Here is a 21418-nt window from a genome sequence, read left to right as displayed (position 1 = left end):
ATCCACAAAAACCGATAAAGATATACTTGTGCGCATCAACTCCGTCTCTACACACACCATCACACACGCTGTATTATATCTTGTTCACACTAACCACTCAGTAATATGTAGCATCCATCTTTACTCTTCATAACATACACGTACAAACGCACGCATGGACACATATGCATTCCTAAATAAACGCGTACATAACAGCATCTCAATACTTTTTAAATCGATTCTTAAACCCGCCTACACTCATCTTGGTTATCTTCCTTCCCTCTCATTCGGTTCTAAAACATAATTCATCACGCTTCCGCTTTATCCACTTCTGTTCTGCCATTAAGTACGTGGTTTTCGTTATAAACAACATTACTTTTCAAATTCTTTTCATTGTTTATTCTTTACTAAACTTGACGAAGGACAACTGTCCAAAACGTTCATAATCGTTTCATCATACACAGTTATATACTTTCTACTCTCATCCATTGTTTTGCTATGTATTTTTGTGATGGATTTAGGTCTGTGCTTGATGGACTTTATATGAGTAGGGTGAATAATGTGATTTCATAATTATATATAATTGGTTGTTATCTGTTTTTGTGGAAGGTTAAAAGTGATGTGCTGTAAGTGAACTATTAATAGGTTCATTTCAAATTTTATCCCTAGGATGACGATATTTTAGGATAGTTGCTAGTGTGACGACATTTTAGGACAGTTGCTAGTCACACGCGTAAAGTCTTCCACAGAAACATGACATCGCCTACACATGTGATTGCACTTTGGGATTACAAGAGCGTCATTGTCTCTCTTGTTCACCAGGTGCTTTGTGGAAATCTCCTATTCCTGGATTGCAAACGCATAGCCTTCAAAGAGTGACGTGATGTAGTGGTCTTGTGTCCAAGTGAGGCTGCGCTTCATGTCAATTCTACTCTTTCAATAACTAAATTTGTACTGTCTGAAGTAAGAAAACAACGCAGAAACCTTGTGACAGTATGGCTTGACTATAAGAAGGGATTCGACTCTATCCTTCATTCATGGCTGTAGAAGCTTCCGGGCAACATACCCATGCATGGTCTTTATTTTTGTATGCTGAGTGCTTTCCATCAAGGTCTTCTTTGAGGTAAGAGAACCCAGCTGTTTTTGGGACTGTATAGGAGATCATCAGGAAGAGAGCGCTTCTTGAGGAGTTCATTGCCAACTCGTACAATGTTGCTTACTTCACTTTTCAGGACTGCATTAGTATATTTATTTGTTGTTTAGTAGGTGCTGCCTGAATGATACCATACGGCATTCGAAGGACGTCTGCACTGATCTCAGGCCTTTACCACCTTCATTTCCTCTTAGGTAGAGCCTGTCAACATCACTGTTTCTGTGGAAGTTTCCAGTTGTTGTCAAGATTTTGCGGGTTTTGATATCTATGGAGTGGATTTCCTCTACAGACCAATCAAGTACTCCAAATGCTGGAATCAGCACTGGTACTGCAAATGCATTGTGGGTCACTCTATTTTTTTTCAGAGTACATTCATATGATACAGTTTCTTTTATACCTAGGCACTTGTAACATTCTCTGTGTGGAATGGGGGAGATAGAGAGACCGTTGATGTACAGGTTTGGGGTTTGGGGTACTGAATTTCCTCGTTCTATAACCAAATACGAACATTCTTTTGGCCAAATTCCATGGCTATATCAGCTGAAAATATTGTTATTAATTCCAGTTGTTTTTTGGCATTGCTAATACTTTTAACATACATCTTCAGGTCGTCTGCAAAGAAATTATGAATTATATTGATATTTCTGGCAGTTGAAAATCCTAACATGTAACCATTTGTTTTCTGCAGTAGGAATGATAATAGATTCACTGCCAAAATGAAAAGAAGTACAGAAAGACTATCTTCCTGGAATATTGCCTTTGTAAAGCCTATACTATTAGAAACAATTATTCTGTTCTCAGTAGTAAGGGTAAGAATAGTTGTCCATGTCTTTGTGAGTCTCTCTATAGAAGCAATTAGGGTAGTAGGTACCTTTGCCAGATGTAGGCACTTCAACAGCCATGAATGAGGGATAGAGTCGAATGCTTTTTTTATAGTCAAGCCATACTGTCACAAGGTTTCTGCGTTGTTTTCTTACTTCAAACAGTATAGATTTCTTTATCGAAAATTGTTCAGCGTTCTCCATATTTGCTTTTTTTTTTTTGTCCTTGTTGTCGTACACATTCGCTAGCTTTCTTACAAGGGGGTCTAATGCTCTTAGCTTAGACTTTTTTGGGGGGCAACTAGATTGAACCATCTCAAGTGTAACTTCCCGAAATGGTCGTGACATCTGGGACTTGACTGATGAAAGAAGACCAAGAATGACCCGTATTCTTATTCTTATTGTTGTTTCTCTTGTCTGCCTATCTATCCGAACGTTTTAATGCCCTCTATTGCGTTTTTGTTCCATTTTTATATTTATATTTATATGTATGTATGTATGTATGTATGTATGTATGTATGTATGTATGTATGTATGTACGTATGTACGTATGCACGTATGCACGTATGTACGTATGTACGTATGTATGTATGTATGTATGTATGTATGTATGTATGTATGTATGTATGTATGTGTACGGATAGACTGATGGATGGATAGACGGATGCACAACAACGTCCATCAGAATAACTGAAATAAATGTAAATATTTAAAAGCTTTAAGTTATCAAAGGAATTAACACAGGATCGAAACACATTGGATTTATATATCTTCAATATGCGGGCAAAAAATGTGAGACTTCTGACGGGCCCATCTCACTGATTATTGACTTTTCGTTAGAGGAGATGTAACTTGATGTGTTGCCCACCATTTTCCCATTACTAACTCAAGTCCCTCTAATACAGTGATTCTCTAACTGTTTTCACTGGGCTGCATTTTCGGAATCAAAATTTGCTCGCGCCTCACCAAAAGTCCAGAGAGGATTAAAGGGAGATAACCGCAAATTCGCAGTCAGAGCATTATCATTGATCACTCCTGGCTCGTTTTGAGATTCTTGTTCGGTCTCTTCATTCTAAAGGGGTTTTTGAGTGTTTCAATGAATTCCCCATTGTTCACGGTACTGAATGTCAAGGAGTATGACGCCCTTATTATTTCCAAAAAGCAGTCACTTTCTGTAGCAATTGCAAGCTCTTCAACAATTCAGGCCTTGAAGAAGACGTGTGAAGTTGTTCTATGAACTGAGCGTTAGTTTTCATCTCATAATCTACTCACGTTTCATCCCTTATCTCGAAATAGAAAAAAAAAAAAAAAAAAATTTCATTGGCGTCATACATTTCCAGAAGATCCCAGTATACTTTCAAACTCCACTCTTTCAAATCGGTATACACTTTCTGATACCCAAAGTTTTCTATCATCTTCTTATTTCTTTATTGCCCACAAGGGGCTAAACATAGAGAGGACAAACAAAGACAGACAAACGGATTAAGTCGATTACATCGACCCCAGTGCGTAACTGGTACTTAATTTACCGACCCCAGTGCGTAACTGGTACTTAATTTATCGACCCCGAAAGGATGAAAGGCAAAGTCGACCTCGGCGGAATTTGAACTCAGAACGTAACGGCAGACGAAATACCAATTTCTTTATTGCCCACCGGGGGCCAAACATAGATATGGACAGTACAACTGATGGGATCAGTGAATCGATATGATTTTACATAAATGTGACATCAAAAATAAAATACAATACATAAAAATCGAATGGAATACACAGTACAAAAACAATACAATGAAGCGATGATCAAGTTACGCTCCGATCCCACAAGCCCCGATCTACCGCTGATACCTTTTTATTTTTCCTTTTTTTTTTTTTTTTTTTCCTCGTCTATTCACACGGTTCCTTGCACCTCAACACTCGTGCAACATACTTCCATCTCTTTTGGAACGTACACTCTGACACACCTCTTCTCCAGCCACAGTTTCCTTTTCAAATGAAAAAAAAAAAAGGATCGTAAATTGTCACCAGAGATAAAGTTGCCTGTCTTAATTCCTTTTATCCTAGTATTCCATACAGCCTCTTTTGCTATTGCTACAACCGTGAGAAAACAATTCTTACCTTCGTTCGTTAGAACTCCCGGTGGGTCAATTTTTATAATTGACTCAGACGACAGCCGTACTCTTCCTTCGCCGTACAACAGATGTTCAGCATAAGCCCACATTTCAGTTATCTCCGGACACTGAACAATAGCGTGAGGGACGGTTTCCCTGTCCCCCACCGCATCTTGGACAGGTCGGCGACTGACGTTTACCATGTCTTGCGAGCTTATCCCAAACGGGCAAGGCACCTCTGTAGCATTGCCAGTTAAGGACTTTTGGAAGTTGTCCAACGTTCTCAACCCGAATGTACGATGAAACAAGCTGTCCAGTTGAATAAATCCGAGACCTAGAGTCGACCCCAGGCCATCGTCGCATTCAGACTCTACCAACCCACTATATAAAATCCGTGTGGAACCCCCACCCCTGGCGTTGCCCGAGCGCCGGAACAGCAAGAGGGCCTTACGGCACTCTTTATGCCACTCACTCGACCTCGGTCTACGAGAACACCAGGCTTCCTGTTCGCAAAAACTCTTGAACTCAGGGAACATTTGTCTGGCCAGCGGAGACCACACCCGTTCACTATCCAGGAGAATCCAGAGGTGCCTCAACCTCAACGCATGTCTGCGCATCATTAACCAAGGCATCCCTAAACCTCCATTTAAAGGCTTTTGACAGCAGACAGAGCGTTTCACAAGTGGCGACCTGCCCTTCCACAAAAAGCGAAAGAGCTGTCTCTCCAACCTGATCAACCACGATCCGGACAGGGCACGACAGTCAGGCGGTAGGTAATGACCGATGCGATAAACACATTGGCCACTTCCGCCCTCCCTTTCAGGGATAGCCACCGCCAAGACCAAGTCTTGACTACTGCAGCCACCCTGCTCAATACCTCCGTCCAGTTCTTCTCTATCTGGAGGCCTGGTCCAAACCAGACTCCCAGCAACTTAACCGGTCCCTCCGTCCAGCGCCTAACAACACTGTCTGAAGGCATCGACTTGCCAACCCAGGTGCCGAGCTGCAAGCCGACCGACTTTTCCCGGTTAATCTTTGCTCCTGCTACCTCCTCGTAAGCCTCCATAGTCTTACCTACTTCACGTAGGCGTACCACTGTGGTTACACTGATAGTGATATCATCCGCGAAAGCCGTAACAAACTCCTCTAGTCCTGGTTCTCTCGGGATGCCACTCAACCTTTGCAGTAATGGCTCGAGAGCCATCACATACAAAAGTGGTGAAAGCGGACATCCTTGACGAACCGAGCGTCTGATGCAGAACGGCTTCGAAAGGAAACCGTTCACCCGAACTATCGAGTCAATGTTGTGGTACAAAGCGATAAACCACCTGAGGAAGCCAAGGCCCAGGCCAAACCGCGCAAGTACAGTCGCTAGGTATCGATGGTCAACCCTATCAAAAGCTTTAGACTGGTCCAAATGCACCAATGCCTCACCTTTGCCAGATTTATTACCAAACCTCTCTATGGTATAGCGAATAAGATGGAGGGTATCCTGAATGGTTCTGCCTGGGATGGCACATGTCTGTGCCTCCCCGACTATACCATTCGCGACACGCGCCAACCTTTTTGCTAGAACCTTGGCCAAAATCTTCACTTCTGCGTTTAACAGAGTGATGGGCCTGAAATTCTCTAGAACGTCCCCCTTGTCCGGGTCCTTTCTGACCAACGTCACTACTCCCCGGCGCACAGATCTGGGGATAAACCCATTCTGTTTCCAGTTCGCGTACACGTCAGTCAGTAGTTGCCCGAACAAGTCTGGCATACATTTATACAGCTCGTACGGAAGACCATCAAGTCCCGTGACTTACCCGCTTTACAATCGGCCAAAGCCTCCATCACCTCCTCAAGTGTGATTGGCCCTTCGCAAGACTCCGCATCCGACCCCGAGAGGCACGGCAGCCCGGTAAGAAAGTCCTCGAGGGCTCTCCCACCACCAGGACCGCCGTCACCCCGAACAGCTGCGAAGTACTACTCCCGAAAGACCTCACACATTTTCTCGGGTTCGTTTATCAAGACACCATTTTGATTCGTCAAAGACCGAATAGAGGAACTATTTCCTTGCCGAGCTTCCACCACTCGGGCCCATCCAGCGGCTTTGATTCCTTCACTTCCCATTGCACGTAACTTAGCTCTGGTAATACTTCCCATGTGGTGGGCTTCAAGATGCTGGTTTAACTCCAGTCTTTTCACCCTCGCTTGGTCTGTATTACCAGTCCTCCAGGCTTCTTCTAGTTCCTTAACTAGACCATCTCCTATTTTACGTCCCTTCTTAGCTAAACTTATGCTAACCTAATAGACTCATATTTGATGGCTCTTTTTAGGGCGTACCACCATTTGTTATTAATGATGGTACCTGTTAATGCCCTCTGTATTAACATCTTGATCCGCTTTCTGTACTCCTCAATCGCCAAAAGGGACGTATTGAGTTTCCAGTAGCCAGATCCCTGTCTATGCAACTTATCTACCGTCAGTTTACAGGTAACCATCTTGTGGTCACTGTAGCTGACTAGAAAAAACTGTGGACACTCAACTATGGACTTATCTTTTTCTCTAATTAAAATCCTATCTAGATATGTTCTGGTAGACCCGTCACTATTTGACCACGTCCACTGTGGAGTGTTCGGGTGCTCCAACCTATATGGATCTGCTAGCTGAAATTGACTTAGCAGATCCCGAAAGCCTGTGTTACATTTTCTGTTCATGTTCGAGTTTGAGCCAACACAATCTGTGTGTGCTGCACATATTGTATTAGAGTCTCCTAACACTACTAGTGAATGCGACGTGGCTAGGAACTTTCCTAGGCCACGAAAGTATTCAGTTTGCGGGCCAATAATGTTTGGTGCATAAATAGCGACCAGCCTGATTGTCTTGCCACAACTGAATGTCAAGTCGAGAACGACCAGCCTGCCTTCTGGGTCAGAAAAAACCAACTTTTTCTCGGCTACCCGGTTTCTTTTTAGTAGGACCAACACCCCACCCCCACCTCCCCCGCCCGACTCGGAGAAACGTATTTCTCGTAGCCGTTCAGGAGGGGGAGCAGATCTCTTGGCCCCTTCACCCGGGTTTCCGTTGCAACAATTACATCCAAATTTCTCGACCTGATGTCATTCAGAAAGCGTCCTTGCTTCCAGCTTGACAACAGGCCATGAACATTTAAACAACCAATGTGAATAGCCATCACTTACCTGTTTAATTAGGATTGTCCGGTGGAGGGGGACCCTCCACCTTTTTTTTATCCAGGGTCGGAGGTGGACGGTCTTGGGAAATAGATTTGTCAAAATCCCGTCTCACCACCGACACAGAATTATCAGGTGGAGGGGGAATCTCCACCTTTTCCTTTTCTCGCGGGATCGGAGCTGGTAATCCATGAAATAGACTTGTTAAAATCTAATCTCAATGAAGATACAGTCTTTCTGTACTTATTTTGTAGAATTCTATAAGTCTTATTTGAGACTTCATATATGTCGTAATTGATAAATTCCTCTGAAAGGTTATCAATTTTTTTTACAGTCTTTATGAGTTGAATGTCTCTCATGAGCTCAGTATCTTTAGTGTATACGGCTATTATGCCTTTTTCTTCTTTTTCTCTTCTGGCAGTCTTTTTTGGTCGTTGTTCTGTAGTAGTCGCCGCTCTCGGCTGGGTTGCTGGTTGTATTTTTCTTTTGTTTGTTGTTTTTTCTCATCTGTTTCTTCTTTATCTTCTTCCTCTTTGTCTTTTTTCTCCTCTTCCTCCTCTTCTTCATTTTCCTTGCAGTTCCTTCGAATGTGGCCTAATTGACCACATAAAAAACATCGAGGTTTTCGGCCCTCAACAAACACCACGAGGTTCTCCTCCCCTACCTCAATTGTCTCAGGAATTGTTTGAATTATTTTAGGGTCCGCTTGAATGAGAAGATTAATTGTTTTGCCATCCCAGCGTGGGTTTTCCGTAGCGGTAGCCTGGAGGAGAGTAATTTTTTCTACCTCTTTGATTAGGACTGCCGCCAACAACCACATAGGTTCGACCTCTGGCGGGACCCTTGTAATTTTTATTCGCGACGTCCTCATCCCCATATAATAGGGTATTAACTCCACGTCGTTCGTTTTCAACGTTTCCACTGAGTTCTTGTGTGCTATTTCTTTATTGGTGAACTTACTTACTTCCACCGTTCCGAATTTTTTTCCTCTTCTCAGAAATACTACGTCGCCCATATTGGCTTTAAGCACTTTTCTATTTTCTCTTCTGACATTCTTTCAATTTTTCTATTTTGTAGACAATATGTTTTGAAAATTATTGTTTTTTGCTTTTCTTCCTGTAATAACTTTTGCGGAGGTTCAATTTTCACACTGTTGTCATTTATTTCCATCATTTTGCTGTATTTCATAATTTCGCTTTTATTCGTCGACAGTATCTGGGTTCCACCCCCAGCAGCCAACGCAAAACTTTTTTTTCCATTTTTTGGTTCTATCTGGATGCTAGGCACATCAATTATTCTCTTCGACACAATGCCTTTGTTCTCTGGCAAAGTCGGAAACTCTTCTGGTGAAAGTTCTGACGAGCTCTCAGACACATCTCCAAAAATATCAAATATATTATCCTCTCTGCTATTCCTTCTTGTAGCGGGGGAAACCCCTATTTCCTTGTCTGTAGTTGGCTCCTCGCCGGACATGTATTTGCTCCTCTCAACAGGAGAAACAAGTATTTCTGCTCCAACGGTAGGCTCCATGCTAAACGACATTCTTCCCCCCAAAGGGGGAATGAACAACGCGTGCTACCACAAGCACTAAGTGTTTTCAATTGAAAACTCCAACAGTTAAGTTATTCAACAGTTTAACAAGAAACAACAGTTGTTAACAATATTAACACCACGAAACAGCAATTCTTACTTCACGAACACATGTGCGGCAGACGAAATACCGCTAAGCACTTCGCCTGGCGAGCTAACATTTCTGCAAGCTCGCCGCCTTTTCTATCATCTTCTGTGTTGCATTGTGACCACTCACCAAGTTCACAGGTCGTCACTCTTCTGTCTACACGAATCAATTCCTCCACTCGCTGGTGATTCATTTCAGTGGTTGCAGTTGTTGGGCACCCACAGCATAGTTAGTCTTCAATTCTATCTTAAACTTCTTCATCCATTTGTGAACATTCTCCTTGTCAATGATGTCGCTTTAGCAAACACCCTAATGTTTTCTTGGATGTCAGATAATCTGTGCGTCTGTTTGGAGCCCATTATTTGCTTGCAACGAAGAAAACAGAAAGAAGTGTTACTATAGAGAAATAGTTACTCTCTCAACGAGTGAATGTCTAATGACCTATGTCAGTTACTTAAACAGTTACGCCTACTTTCGCATTACTTTATGGACAACCGTCGTATAACGGCTTAACACAAAAATATAACTCTAAAAACAACGTTCAAAAAGCTGACTTAAGCCCTCAACTTAATTCAAATGCTGAATGTTAGGCTTAGACATAATCTTAGCTTTCTTTCTAACTCTAGCGTGAATCACTATTATTAAACTTTATATGTTTTACTCTTTTACTCTTTTACTTGTTTCAGTCATTTGACTGTGGCCATGCTGGACCACCGCCTTTAGTCGAGCAAATCGACCCCAGGACTTATTCGTTGTAAACCTAGTACTTATTCTATCGGTCTTTTTTGCCGAACCGCTAAGTTATGGTGACGTAAACACACCAGCATCGATTGTCAAGCGATGTTGGGGGGACAAACACAGACACAGAAACATATACATATACATACATACATACATACATACATACATATATATATATACATATATATATATATATATATATATCTATATATAATATATATATATATATTATATATATATATATTAATTAGAGACTTTTTTACTTTTTTTTACTTTTTATTAAAATTTTATGTATTGATTAAGTCTTTCCTTGTTTGTTTTGCAAAATAGTGGTTTTGTCTCTAATTAATATTATATAATATTTTACTATAAAATTGGATTTAATCCTAAATCTGATTTTTTCCCTGTAAATTTGGATTTATTCCCTAATATTTATTATATATATATATATATATATATATATATATATATACGATGGGCTTTCAGTTTCTATCTACCAAATCCACTCACAAGGCTTTGGTCGGCCCGAGGCTATAGTAGAAGACACTTGCCTAAGGTGCCACACAGTGGGACTGAACCCGGAACCATGTGGTTCGTAAGCAAGCTACTTACCACACAGCCACTCCTAACTTTTAAATGTATCTTTTGGTTACAGGTCCATCTGTAAATACGAAATCTTTAGTCTAACTATACTTCCTGACTCCACTTCTAAAGGACAATTCTTGACGCTTTAGTCTTATCCCTAAATCTTAAAAATGTACTACTGCGAAAATTTAAAATTTGCTAATGTGCTTATAAGTTGCTTCAAAAGTAATGAATATTGTAAATGAAATTACTAGCGAAGCAGGAGAAAAATTATTATTGCTAGCTGTAGACAATATCTTATGAGACGGGAAGTGTAGAAAAGCAATAAAATGAGTTTTGGTAATTGAAAGAGAAAATGAATAAAGGAAATAAATTGAAAACGTGTGTGATTTATGCATTCTCATACGAAGAACAGTGTTACATGTACATGTTCTTTATATATATATATATATATATAATACAAAATGGGACAAGGACGCAAAACATCCGGACAACTAGGTGATACAAAAAGGGACAACAAAACATCCAGATAGACGATGCAAAAAAAAACAAGGACGATTCATTCGAAGCTTTCTATCCTCAGTCAAGAACCGGAGCATCCTCGCAATTTCGGCTGATTCCTTGGGACTGGCCAGATTGGAGCAATCTCAAGACTAATCAGCCGAAATTGCGAGGATGATCCGGTTCTTGATTGAGGATAGAAAGCTTCGAATGACACGTCCTTGTTTTTTAGCATCGTCTATCTGGATGTTTTCTTGTCCCTTTTTGAATCACCTACTTGTCCGGATGTTTTGCGTTCTTGTCCCATTTTGTATTTTATATATATATATATATATATATATAAAAGTTGAGTTGTGGGGTATCGCACGAGTGGGATTATATAAGAAAAAAGGTTTGAAAATGCAATTTAAACGATGTTTATTTACTTAACCGGTTTCACTCTTTGGTAAAAGATTGTCAAAAGTAACATTGAATAATATGGGTTCAAAAAAGTTTTTTACATAATTGTCACATTGAATATTATGCATTCAAAAAAGTTTTTTACATAATTGTCACATTGGATATTATGAATTCAAAAATGTTTTTTTATACAAAATTGTCACATTACATGTATAAATATAGTTTTTGGTAACACAGAAGTTCAATAGTGTGAAGAGAATATTTGGAAAAATTGGCAGAAAAGGATAAAACAAATATATTATTGGAAATTTGGTTGCGTTAATTATTGGTTGTCGCAAATTGTCACATTACATGTATATATATATACAGTCTTTGGTATATATATACAATCTTTTGACAGCAAAAATTAAAATGGATTTTTTATACATCTCAGAATATTTTAAGTTGAAGGCGAGAATATGTTGTTACTGACCTGTTTGTTTTGGCAGAAAGGTTGAATTGAGAGAAAAAAAGGTTGTACCCAGTGTGGTGTATACTTCCCCTTCAAGCATCAATGGTTTTGGGGTTATCAGGAGGTTAGTATGTGGGTGTGAATAGATGTGTCCGTGCGTGCTGGTCAAGCAGCGTCTGTTTGTCACACACATACACACACACACACACACACACACACACACAACACAACACACACACACACACACATAGTATAAAAACACACACCACATACACACAACACACACACACCCACAGAACACACACACACACACAACGCACCCACATATATAATATATACACACAACACATAAATATAACATGTATTTGTATATAATATACACACATATATATAACACACATACACACACAACACACACACACACACACACACACACACACACGCACACATCCATACATAATATAAATATCACACAAATACACCTAGCATATATATACACATACAATATACAAATACAGCATGTATATAATGCACATACACAATATATGCATGCAATATACGTACGCAATACATACATATAATATATATATATATATAGACAATGCATATACATATATACATGTATACATATAAATAGTGTTCACATACACATACATAGATATACCACATATACACACAATATACATACATACAATGCATACACATACACGTACGCATACATATAATATATATAAACACACACACACATAACATACATACACAATGCATACATATATATACACGCAATGCATATACATGTATTCATGCACATATGGCACACCTACAATATACATATATACAATGCACACATACACACACATATATACACTTAATTGTACACATACATATACAATACACATACATACAATATACATATACACAATGCGCATGCAAATAATGCACATGTTTATACACGCATAAACATGCAAATAAATATACACACACACACATACACACACATATATACACTTAATTGTACACATACATATACAATACACATACATACAATATACATATATACAATGCACACATACACACACACACGCACACAGTGCACACACATATATACACTTAATTGTACACATACATATACAATACACATACATACAATATACATATATACAATGCACACATACACACACACACACACCCACACACACAAATTACAAACCTATAGCGTACACACTCAAATATATCTCTACATACCGCACACACACACAAACAAAGTACTCACATATACACACATACCATGCATATACACACACAACACTCACATATATATATATATATATATATAAACAAATACATATGTAAATACATACACACGTATATAATGCTCACACACACACACACACACATACACACACACACGCACACAGTGCACACACACACACACATATATACACACGTGCACACACACACACACACACAACGCGCGCACACACACACACATACACACACACGCACACAGTGCACACATATATACACACGCGCACACACACACACAACGTGCACACACACACACACACACAACACTCACACACATACATAACCTACATATATATAATGCATGCGTGTGTATGCCACGTATGTGTGCGGTCAATGCCCGCTAGTGTGTCCTATGCGTGCCGATGCGTGCATGTGCCCGCCCGCACGACATGCTGTGAGCGTGCGCGTGTCCCTGTGTGCTTGCTCTGGATGTGTTTCCAGGGGGTATGTTAGAGTATGTTTAGTTGTGTTCTGTATTTTTGAATAAGATTACTTTCCTTATTTATTCGTGTTTGGTCTGTGGTGTTGTCCGAGAATTGGTATAGTGGGAAGACTAAGAATTTGGGGGACTTATTGTGTGCACAAAGGTCTAAGTGTCCACTTAGTGGTATCTGTCTTGTGGAGGGGTCCCTCAGTTGTTGTCGGTGAACTGTCATTCTTTCTCTGAGGGTAAGGCTCGTTTGCCCTATGTAGTCTTCGTGGCATCCTTCACACCTTATGACGTAGAGTAAATTTTTTGATGCGCACGTGAAATTATTTTTTATGATGAATGTGTGTCCCGAGTGGAACTTGTACGACGATCCCTCAATGAGGTGGATGCAAGTCTTTCAGTTGGGGCGACCACATTTTTTGATGGTGGGCGGTGGGTTTGTGTTGTGTAATTTTGCGTTGGTGAGGAGGTTTTTTAGGGATTTAGGTTGTCTCTTACTTTTTATTATTTTATGAGCTGCCAGTATTTTTTTCAGGCGTGGGTCTTGATTTAGTTGTGGAATGTTGTTGTATATAATAGTGTAAGCTTCTGCATTCCTTGGGTTGTGTGTTGAGAGATAGGGGAGGCTATTTACTGTACTGTGGATGTGTTTGGGTTTTCGTAGGTCTTGAATGTTGATTGATTTGGCCCGTTCTATTCCGTTGTCTACTAGTGATGCCGGGTAATGTCTTTCGAGAAGAATTGCCCTTAGTTCCCGGAGTCTTCTATTTCGTGTTGTGTCATTTGAGACAATAGTGCAGATTCTTCTCGCTAGGTTGAAGGGGATATTTGCCTTTGTGTGTTTTGGGTGATTGGAGATGAATAGACGGTATTGTTTAGAGTCAGTGGGTTTGTAATGGATGTCAGTTTCAATATTGACGCCTTTTTTAATGATTAGGATGTCAAGAAAAGGGAGTTGGTCCTGACTATATTCCATTGTGAATTGAATGTTGTTATTTACACTGTTGATAAGGTTTTTGAAGTCTATAAGTTGGTCGAGTGTGTGGGACCATAGGATGAGGCAATCATCTAAGTAGCGTTTCCAGTTCTCCAACAGGTATTTGTGGAAAGACTGGCCGTACTTATATTTGGATTTTTCATAGATATGTGATTCCAGGTAGGCCATCACCAGGTTTGCATAGGTAGGTGCAACTTTCGTACCCATTGCAGTTCCTGAGACCTGTCTGTAAGTGTTGTTGTGGAAATACATGAAGTTGTTTTGCAGAATAAATTTGAGGCCCTCAATTATGAATTCTTTTTTAATTCTTTCCGGGATCTCATTGGGATATTTATCCAGCCAGAATTTAATGGCTTCCAGTCCACATTCATGCGGGATTGTGGTGTAAAGATTAATAACATCAAAAGAAACGATTAAGGTGTCTTTATCGGCATGTTTGGGGAGATGATTTAATAGGTCCAGGTCATCTCTTACAATACTTGGAATGTGTTTCAGTATTAGCTTTAAGATGATATCTATAAAGTTGCTAAGTCTGTGTGTTTCACAACTTGGGCCTGCCACTATATATATATATATATATATATATATAGCGGCGTACGTACACTTTGTCCTCTTATATATATATATATATATATATATATATATATATATATATATATATATATATATATATATATACATGAAAAACAATGTTGCAAAACGTAAAGTCTTTTCCGTGTGATAAGCGACAAGTGAGAAGTAATACCATTGTTATAACATTTATGCGTGTGAACTTGCGATTCTCGTTGAATCATTAAAAGCAGTCGCTGGATTCAAAACTTTACTGGACTATTTCCAGGTTTTGTCAGGAGCTATGCCTTTGATTTACAAACTGCTTTGGACGCTTATTGACCAGTTTAAGGCTCCTCTAATTACACTTCTTTTATATGTCTTTCGTAAAAACGATAGTGTGGCGTATATCTGAGTTTCGTTAATTAGACAAATATACTTCATAGAATTCATTAACGGTCGATTTTCCCGACAGTACGAACTTTTAAGATGTCAATGTTTTCACATTCAAGGTTTACTATACGTTCTCTTTTGCTTACCAAGCCTTTAACACACAAGTCGATATCTGCTTTCTCCAATTTTACGTTAAATTATACACACACGCGTGCACACACACACACGCGTGCACACACACACACGCGTGCACACACACATGGGTGCACATACACGCGCGTGCACACACACGCGCGTGCACACACACACGCGTGCACACACACACACGCGTGCACACACACACACGCGTGCACACACACACACGCGTGCACACACACACGCACACACACCCCCCACACACACACAAGCTGTTAATGCTAAAATTACCCAAATTTCCCAACTTTAATTCCAAATAACATCAAATTCTTTAATTTACGAGATAAAGTAACTGGTTGATCGCAATCGGAATTCAGGGTCGCATCGATACACCAAAATTGAAAGCAATCTGAGCAAAATCAAAGGGGCCTCATTTTGCGAACGAAAAAGACTAGATCCGATCCGATCAACGGAACAGCCTACTCGTGAAATTAACGTGCAAGTGGCTGAGCATTGCACAGACATGCATACCCATAACGTAGTTCTCAGGGAGGTTCAGCGTGCGAGCGTGTATGTGCGTGCGTGTGCATGTATGTGTACGTGTGCGCGTGTGCATTTATGTACACGTGTGCGCGTGTGCATTTATGTACACATTCACACACACACATACACACACATACATACACACACAATTATACTTAAATGATCTGCGACCCATATTTGACGAGGCCACATCTAACTTAATAGTACAAATACTAACTTCGTTTACTCAGAATATCAGGGATTAAGCAACTTAAAAGAGTTAAGACTTGTACAATTTACCATTCCAGCCCACCTACTAGATTTTACTATCTAATCAGAAAAAATTTTGTTTTCATTTTATCTATATTTATCATGCTTGTATTTTCTAAATAAGAATATTAATTGAAATCCGCAGGAATATTCAATTCCGTACATGCTATTGATTTTAATTTCTAAAACCAATATCAATATTATAAAGCTGTGATTAAAAATTTGATTGCTTTCATTTGAAATTATTATTAAAAGACCGATTGCATCCACTCCACTGCTATGCTTTTCGGTCATATAAGAGGCTTCGGAATCCAATTACGGTTTTAACTTCAAAATGCTTTGATGATATGAAATAAATAGTTTATCTGTTAATTTCTTGTTTCGCTATTTGTGTAGTACACCATTTCTTTTGTCTAACTCATTCATTTTCTGAGTTTGCATCTAGATTCTTGTGTATATTTGAATAAATTATTTTTAGTTCCCAAGTAGCTTGCTTACCAGCCACATGGTTCTGGGTTCAGTCCTACTGCGTGGAACCTTGGGCAAGTGTCTTCTACTATAGCCTCGGGCCGACCAAAACCTTGTGAGTGGATTTGGTAGACGGAAACTATATATATATATATATATATATATATATATGTATATATATATATGCGTGTGTGTGTGTGTGTGTGTGTGTGTGTGCATGTTCGTGTGTCTGTGTTTGTCCCCCCAACATTGCTCGACAACCGATGCTGGTGTGTTTACGTCACCATAACTTAGTGATTCGGCAAAAGAGGCCGATAGAATAAGTACTAGGCTTACAAAGAATAAGTCCTGGGGTAGATTTGCTCAACTAAATGCGGTGCTCCAGCATGGCCGCAGTCAAATGACTGAAACAAGTAAAAGAGTAAAGAGTATACATCTCATTCTGCTTCGTATATTACAAATATTTTGCCACCTTTACCGATATATCATTGTCTAACAACTCCAGAAAATAAGGCAAAATTACCAGGTCTTTCTTTTGATCCTTTGGAGACGGAGCCTCATTCGGAGTTTCAGTGTCAAGAAGACGGAGCCCTTTTCACAAACTCGACAGAGGGCATGCACTTATTTTTCAAAAACAATTATAAAAGATAAAGTAATTACTTTACATATACTCTTTTACTCTCTTTTACTTGTTTCAGTCATTTGACTGTGGCCATGCTGGAGCACCGCCTTTAGTCGAGTAAATCGACCCCAGGACTTATTCTTTGTAAGCCTAGTACTTAGTCTATCGGCTTCTTTTGCCGAACCGCTAGGTTATGGGGACGTAAGCACACCAACATCGGTTGTCAAGCGATGTTGGGGGGACAAGCACAGACACACGAACACACACATATATATATACATATATACGACGGGCTTCTTTTCAGTTTCCGTCTACCAAATCCACTCACAAGGCTTTGGTCGGCCCGAGGCTATAGTAGAGGACACTTGCCCAATGTGCCACGCAGTGGAACTGAACCCGGAACCATGCAGTTGGGAAGCATGCTACTTACCACACAGCCACTCCTCGTGTAGCGCGGGATGCTGCTTTTCTTACTTGTTCCTTTACTCTTGCTATTTGGTTTGGTAAATATGTAGTTTTGACCTCATAGCAATCGAAAACGATATTACAGATAAACTTGTGTGTGTGCGCGCGCGCGAGTATGTGTGTGTGTGTGTATGTGGGCGTGCGCGTGTGCGTCAAATACTATACCAGCTGAATTAAAAATATAAAAAATTCTTATAATTGAACTACATTCTACACGTCGAAGACTAGTTAATCACGTGACCACGACGTGCTTCGACCTGTTAAAAAAAAAACACCAACTAAATCTTAGGAAATTTCCCCAAGACACCTATCGGTTTCTTTCTTTTCTTCATCCATGAAGTACAACTTGTGGCATTTACCAAACAAATTGACTCAAATTGTGGATCTTTTGTAAATGGGAGCCATCACCCTGAAGTGCGCGATATTTTAAAGACTAACTTTGTTGCCATTTTTTTTTCTCTCTTTTGGTTAAGCTTTCTTCTATTTAGGAGTTGTAGACTAATCATGGATACTGGAAATGAATGCTACTCCAGCGAAGGAACTTCTGTAAAAGCTTCAGTTCAAGCTGTTAACATTAACAATTTGATAAAACCAGCTGGAGAAAAACGCTAACGGCGCCGTCCCTCCAGCTGTATCTAGAAACAAAATTGATTTTTTTATTACCCACAAGGGGCTAATGAAGAAGGGACAATAAATCTGATTTTGGGGTTAGATGAGCGAATGATTGTACAAAAAAATGACATTAAAAATTTTTACAAAAATAAGAAAAGATAATAAAATCGGATGGTAGGACAGACCGGAAGACATTACGGATGGAGTGGGGGGCGGGTTTAATTTGGACTCCATGAACCCCGCCTCGCCACTGATACCTGAGATACATCCTGTGTCGCATTCATGAGGTTCCATCCACACGCAACATCGTGCTACATTCTTCCATCGATTTTCAAACATTTTCACAGTCAGGCATTTTCTCTCTAGGTATCTAGAAACAAAATGCCAACGAAAAGTCCGACCCGTAAAGAACCGAAACCTGGTGCCAAACATCCGAAATACCGTTCGATGGTTATGACGGTAATCAATAGTAAAATTTCACGGAATGGTGTTTCATTGAGAGCGATATTAAATTATATCCATTCAACTTTTGAAGTGAGTTCAAGTTCGAAGTTCGTCAACACGCAAGTGATGAAAGCGTTGGCGAATATGGTTGAGGACTGTGTGGCTATTTTAGTGACTGGCACGATAGGAACAGGTTACTTCAAACTGAAGTCTTCACAGAAATCCAAATCTAAAAGTAACGGTAACAGCAATATGAAGGCTATTAAAAGAACCACATGAAACTAATCCTTACCAAAAGTGGGCAGTCTACTTTAGATGATATGAACTTGACATTTACTAAATCCCCAAGAACCAGCAAATCTACTGCTAAAACGAAATCAAGAGAAATTGGTAAAGCAAATACTCCGCATCGAACGAAAACCAAAAGAGTTATTTCATCTAAAAGAAAATCTCTCTTACCCAAAAAACCTGAAACGAGCCAGTCTTTTGTATAAACGAAAATCTGATTCAAAAGATTCTACAAAGAAATCTAGTTCAAAGAACTCGAAAGCTAAGAGTCATGACAAAGTTCCAGAGAAATCGGTTAAAAACCCAAATAATATTCAGAAGAAACCACCCCCACAAGTCGAACCAAAATCACCGAAAGTGAAAAAAGAATAATAAAAAACACTAAAGCTACTAAATCGAAGTCCGCAGTTCAAAACCCTAAGAAGCAGCTTTCGAAATAGTATTTTTCTCCTTTTTATTGTAACACCACCCACTTATCTCTCATTTCAAGATTTTTTTAAACAGTGCAATGAAATTCCGTTGCATCCCTACTTACAACATTACTCTGTATTAAAAACAACAAAACATTTGAAATGAAGCAATGGTATAAAATTTAGCGACAGATTATATACTATTAGGGGTTTTACTTTACCCTGCTTTCATTTCATTCTTCTTGAAGTCCAGTGGAAAACAAAGCAATCATTGTTGCTCTGCATAATCGATTATATCCCTTCTCTGGATCGATGTACCAACCCTATTCTGTAACCACTATCCCTTTCTTCAGCTCGCGCATCCTAGAGAATTCACTACACTAAAGGTGGGGTGGAGGAGAATGTTTGCATCTACTCGCAACTGTAAGGAATATCTAAAAGCATTGTACATTGCAATGTTAGCATTTTTGGATCTTTTCGGTTTGAACGGCAGTTTTTCTAGCGGTGTCATATGAAATTGTCACCCATAATTATGACCCTAGTATCGATCTATTGCATGTCAATCTGTTTTAGGGTTAGGGTTAGGGGTGGGGGGAAGGGTATCTTTTTTTCTTCACAAATGTAAATAAACCCAATCTGTTTCTTAAACGAGGGACATATTCATACGGCACAGAATGTTTTCACCTCAATAGACATCATTGATTGGTTGAAATTGCAGAAATTGAAGAAAAAAACAACAACAAATATCTTACAAACTATAGAATTTTCTCAATAAAGCCAAGAGAAAAAGATGTTTTATAAACACATTCTACCAGTATACGAAGTTTAAAAGTGTTTAGTTACGTGGAAATTATTTTAAAAAACTGCCGGTCAAACCGAAAAGATCCGCATTTTTTTCTAAAAATACCAATAGCTTAAGCTTCTCCTTTCTAGTTTAAAGCCAATTTGTTTCACTTTTCATACTACAATTCGTTATAAATGAAGTGCTCGATCTGAGGAATCCCTGGTCTTTTTACCAGCTTGGAATAGTAATATAATAACAAACTAATTGGCGATTATGAAACTGCCAAAGCTGGATCGCTTTTAGATTTGCTCGATCAGAGCAAACCTAGTGCTAAAATTTTAATTCTCACATCAATAAAGTGGCCAAAATCCAGTTGCTTATGTCCACAAAATTCCATCTACGTGCAATGAATCAAAGAATACACTTGGAGAAAGCTACTCTCTCATTGTTTGTAATTATATTTCATCTTGGACAATGTCTCGTTAAATACAAATGAATTAAAATGAACAATTTAATTATTTAGACATGTTAATATAGAAACTTTTTAAAACTCAACTGTAGTTAAAAAAGTGCAGATTTTTATTGATTTTATTATTTTTCGTAAGTGAATAAAATATCTTTCTTTTAAAACTAGTTACAATGTCCTGAATAACAGCTAAACTGGCAGGTAGAAGAAACAATTGAAAGCTGGACCCGCAGATAAAAGTCGATTTAGGAATAAACTGTAGAGCAAGCAACAAGTGAATTGCATGCAACTCGTAGAACCTTCTGAAACTTCATTTGTTTTTTAGTAGCATTAGTGTGACTGGCCTGATGAGCCATATCACGTGCGTCCTGCTCCTCGAAAAAGGTAGCCCATTCCTGGTGTAATCAGCTGAGGATATCGAGCGAAGATGGCTATTAAAATAAGCAACCTAAGGTTTAGCTACAAATATCCTACATACTAAGCGAGAAGCTCTTCTGCTGTTTTCTCTGCCTACTCTGTTTCTTGGGTTTTGGTGCACTCTGGTCAGGTAGTAACCCTTTGACTCTGCATAAATTTCTATTCATAACGCGCGCGCGCATGGTGTGTTGGGGCAGTTGTCTATTGAACTGAATACAGCAAATATTTCCTGGAGACAAACGGTGG

The 21418-nt window shown here is 39.3% G+C and overlaps 1 protein-coding gene across 1 annotated transcript; it reads left to right on the top strand.

Annotated features, from left to right (window-relative positions):
- Window positions 1-18744: 18744 nt before the first annotated feature.
- Window positions 18745-19467, top strand: LOC115210587 (histone H1.4-like). Its single transcript, XM_029779189.1, has 2 exons — window positions 18745-19048; window positions 19163-19467. Exons 1-2 carry the CDS (start codon window positions 18745-18747, stop codon window positions 19465-19467), a joined length of 609 nt encoding a protein of 202 aa, XP_029635049.1.
- Window positions 19468-21418: the final 1951 nt, after the last annotated feature.

The sequence above is a fragment of the Octopus sinensis genome, linkage group LG4 (genome assembly GCF_006345805.1).
Source record: "Octopus sinensis linkage group LG4, ASM634580v1, whole genome shotgun sequence".
Classification (NCBI taxonomy): Eukaryota; Metazoa; Mollusca; class Cephalopoda; order Octopoda; family Octopodidae; genus Octopus; species Octopus sinensis.
This window is presented reverse-complemented; position numbering and strand designations above follow the sequence as displayed.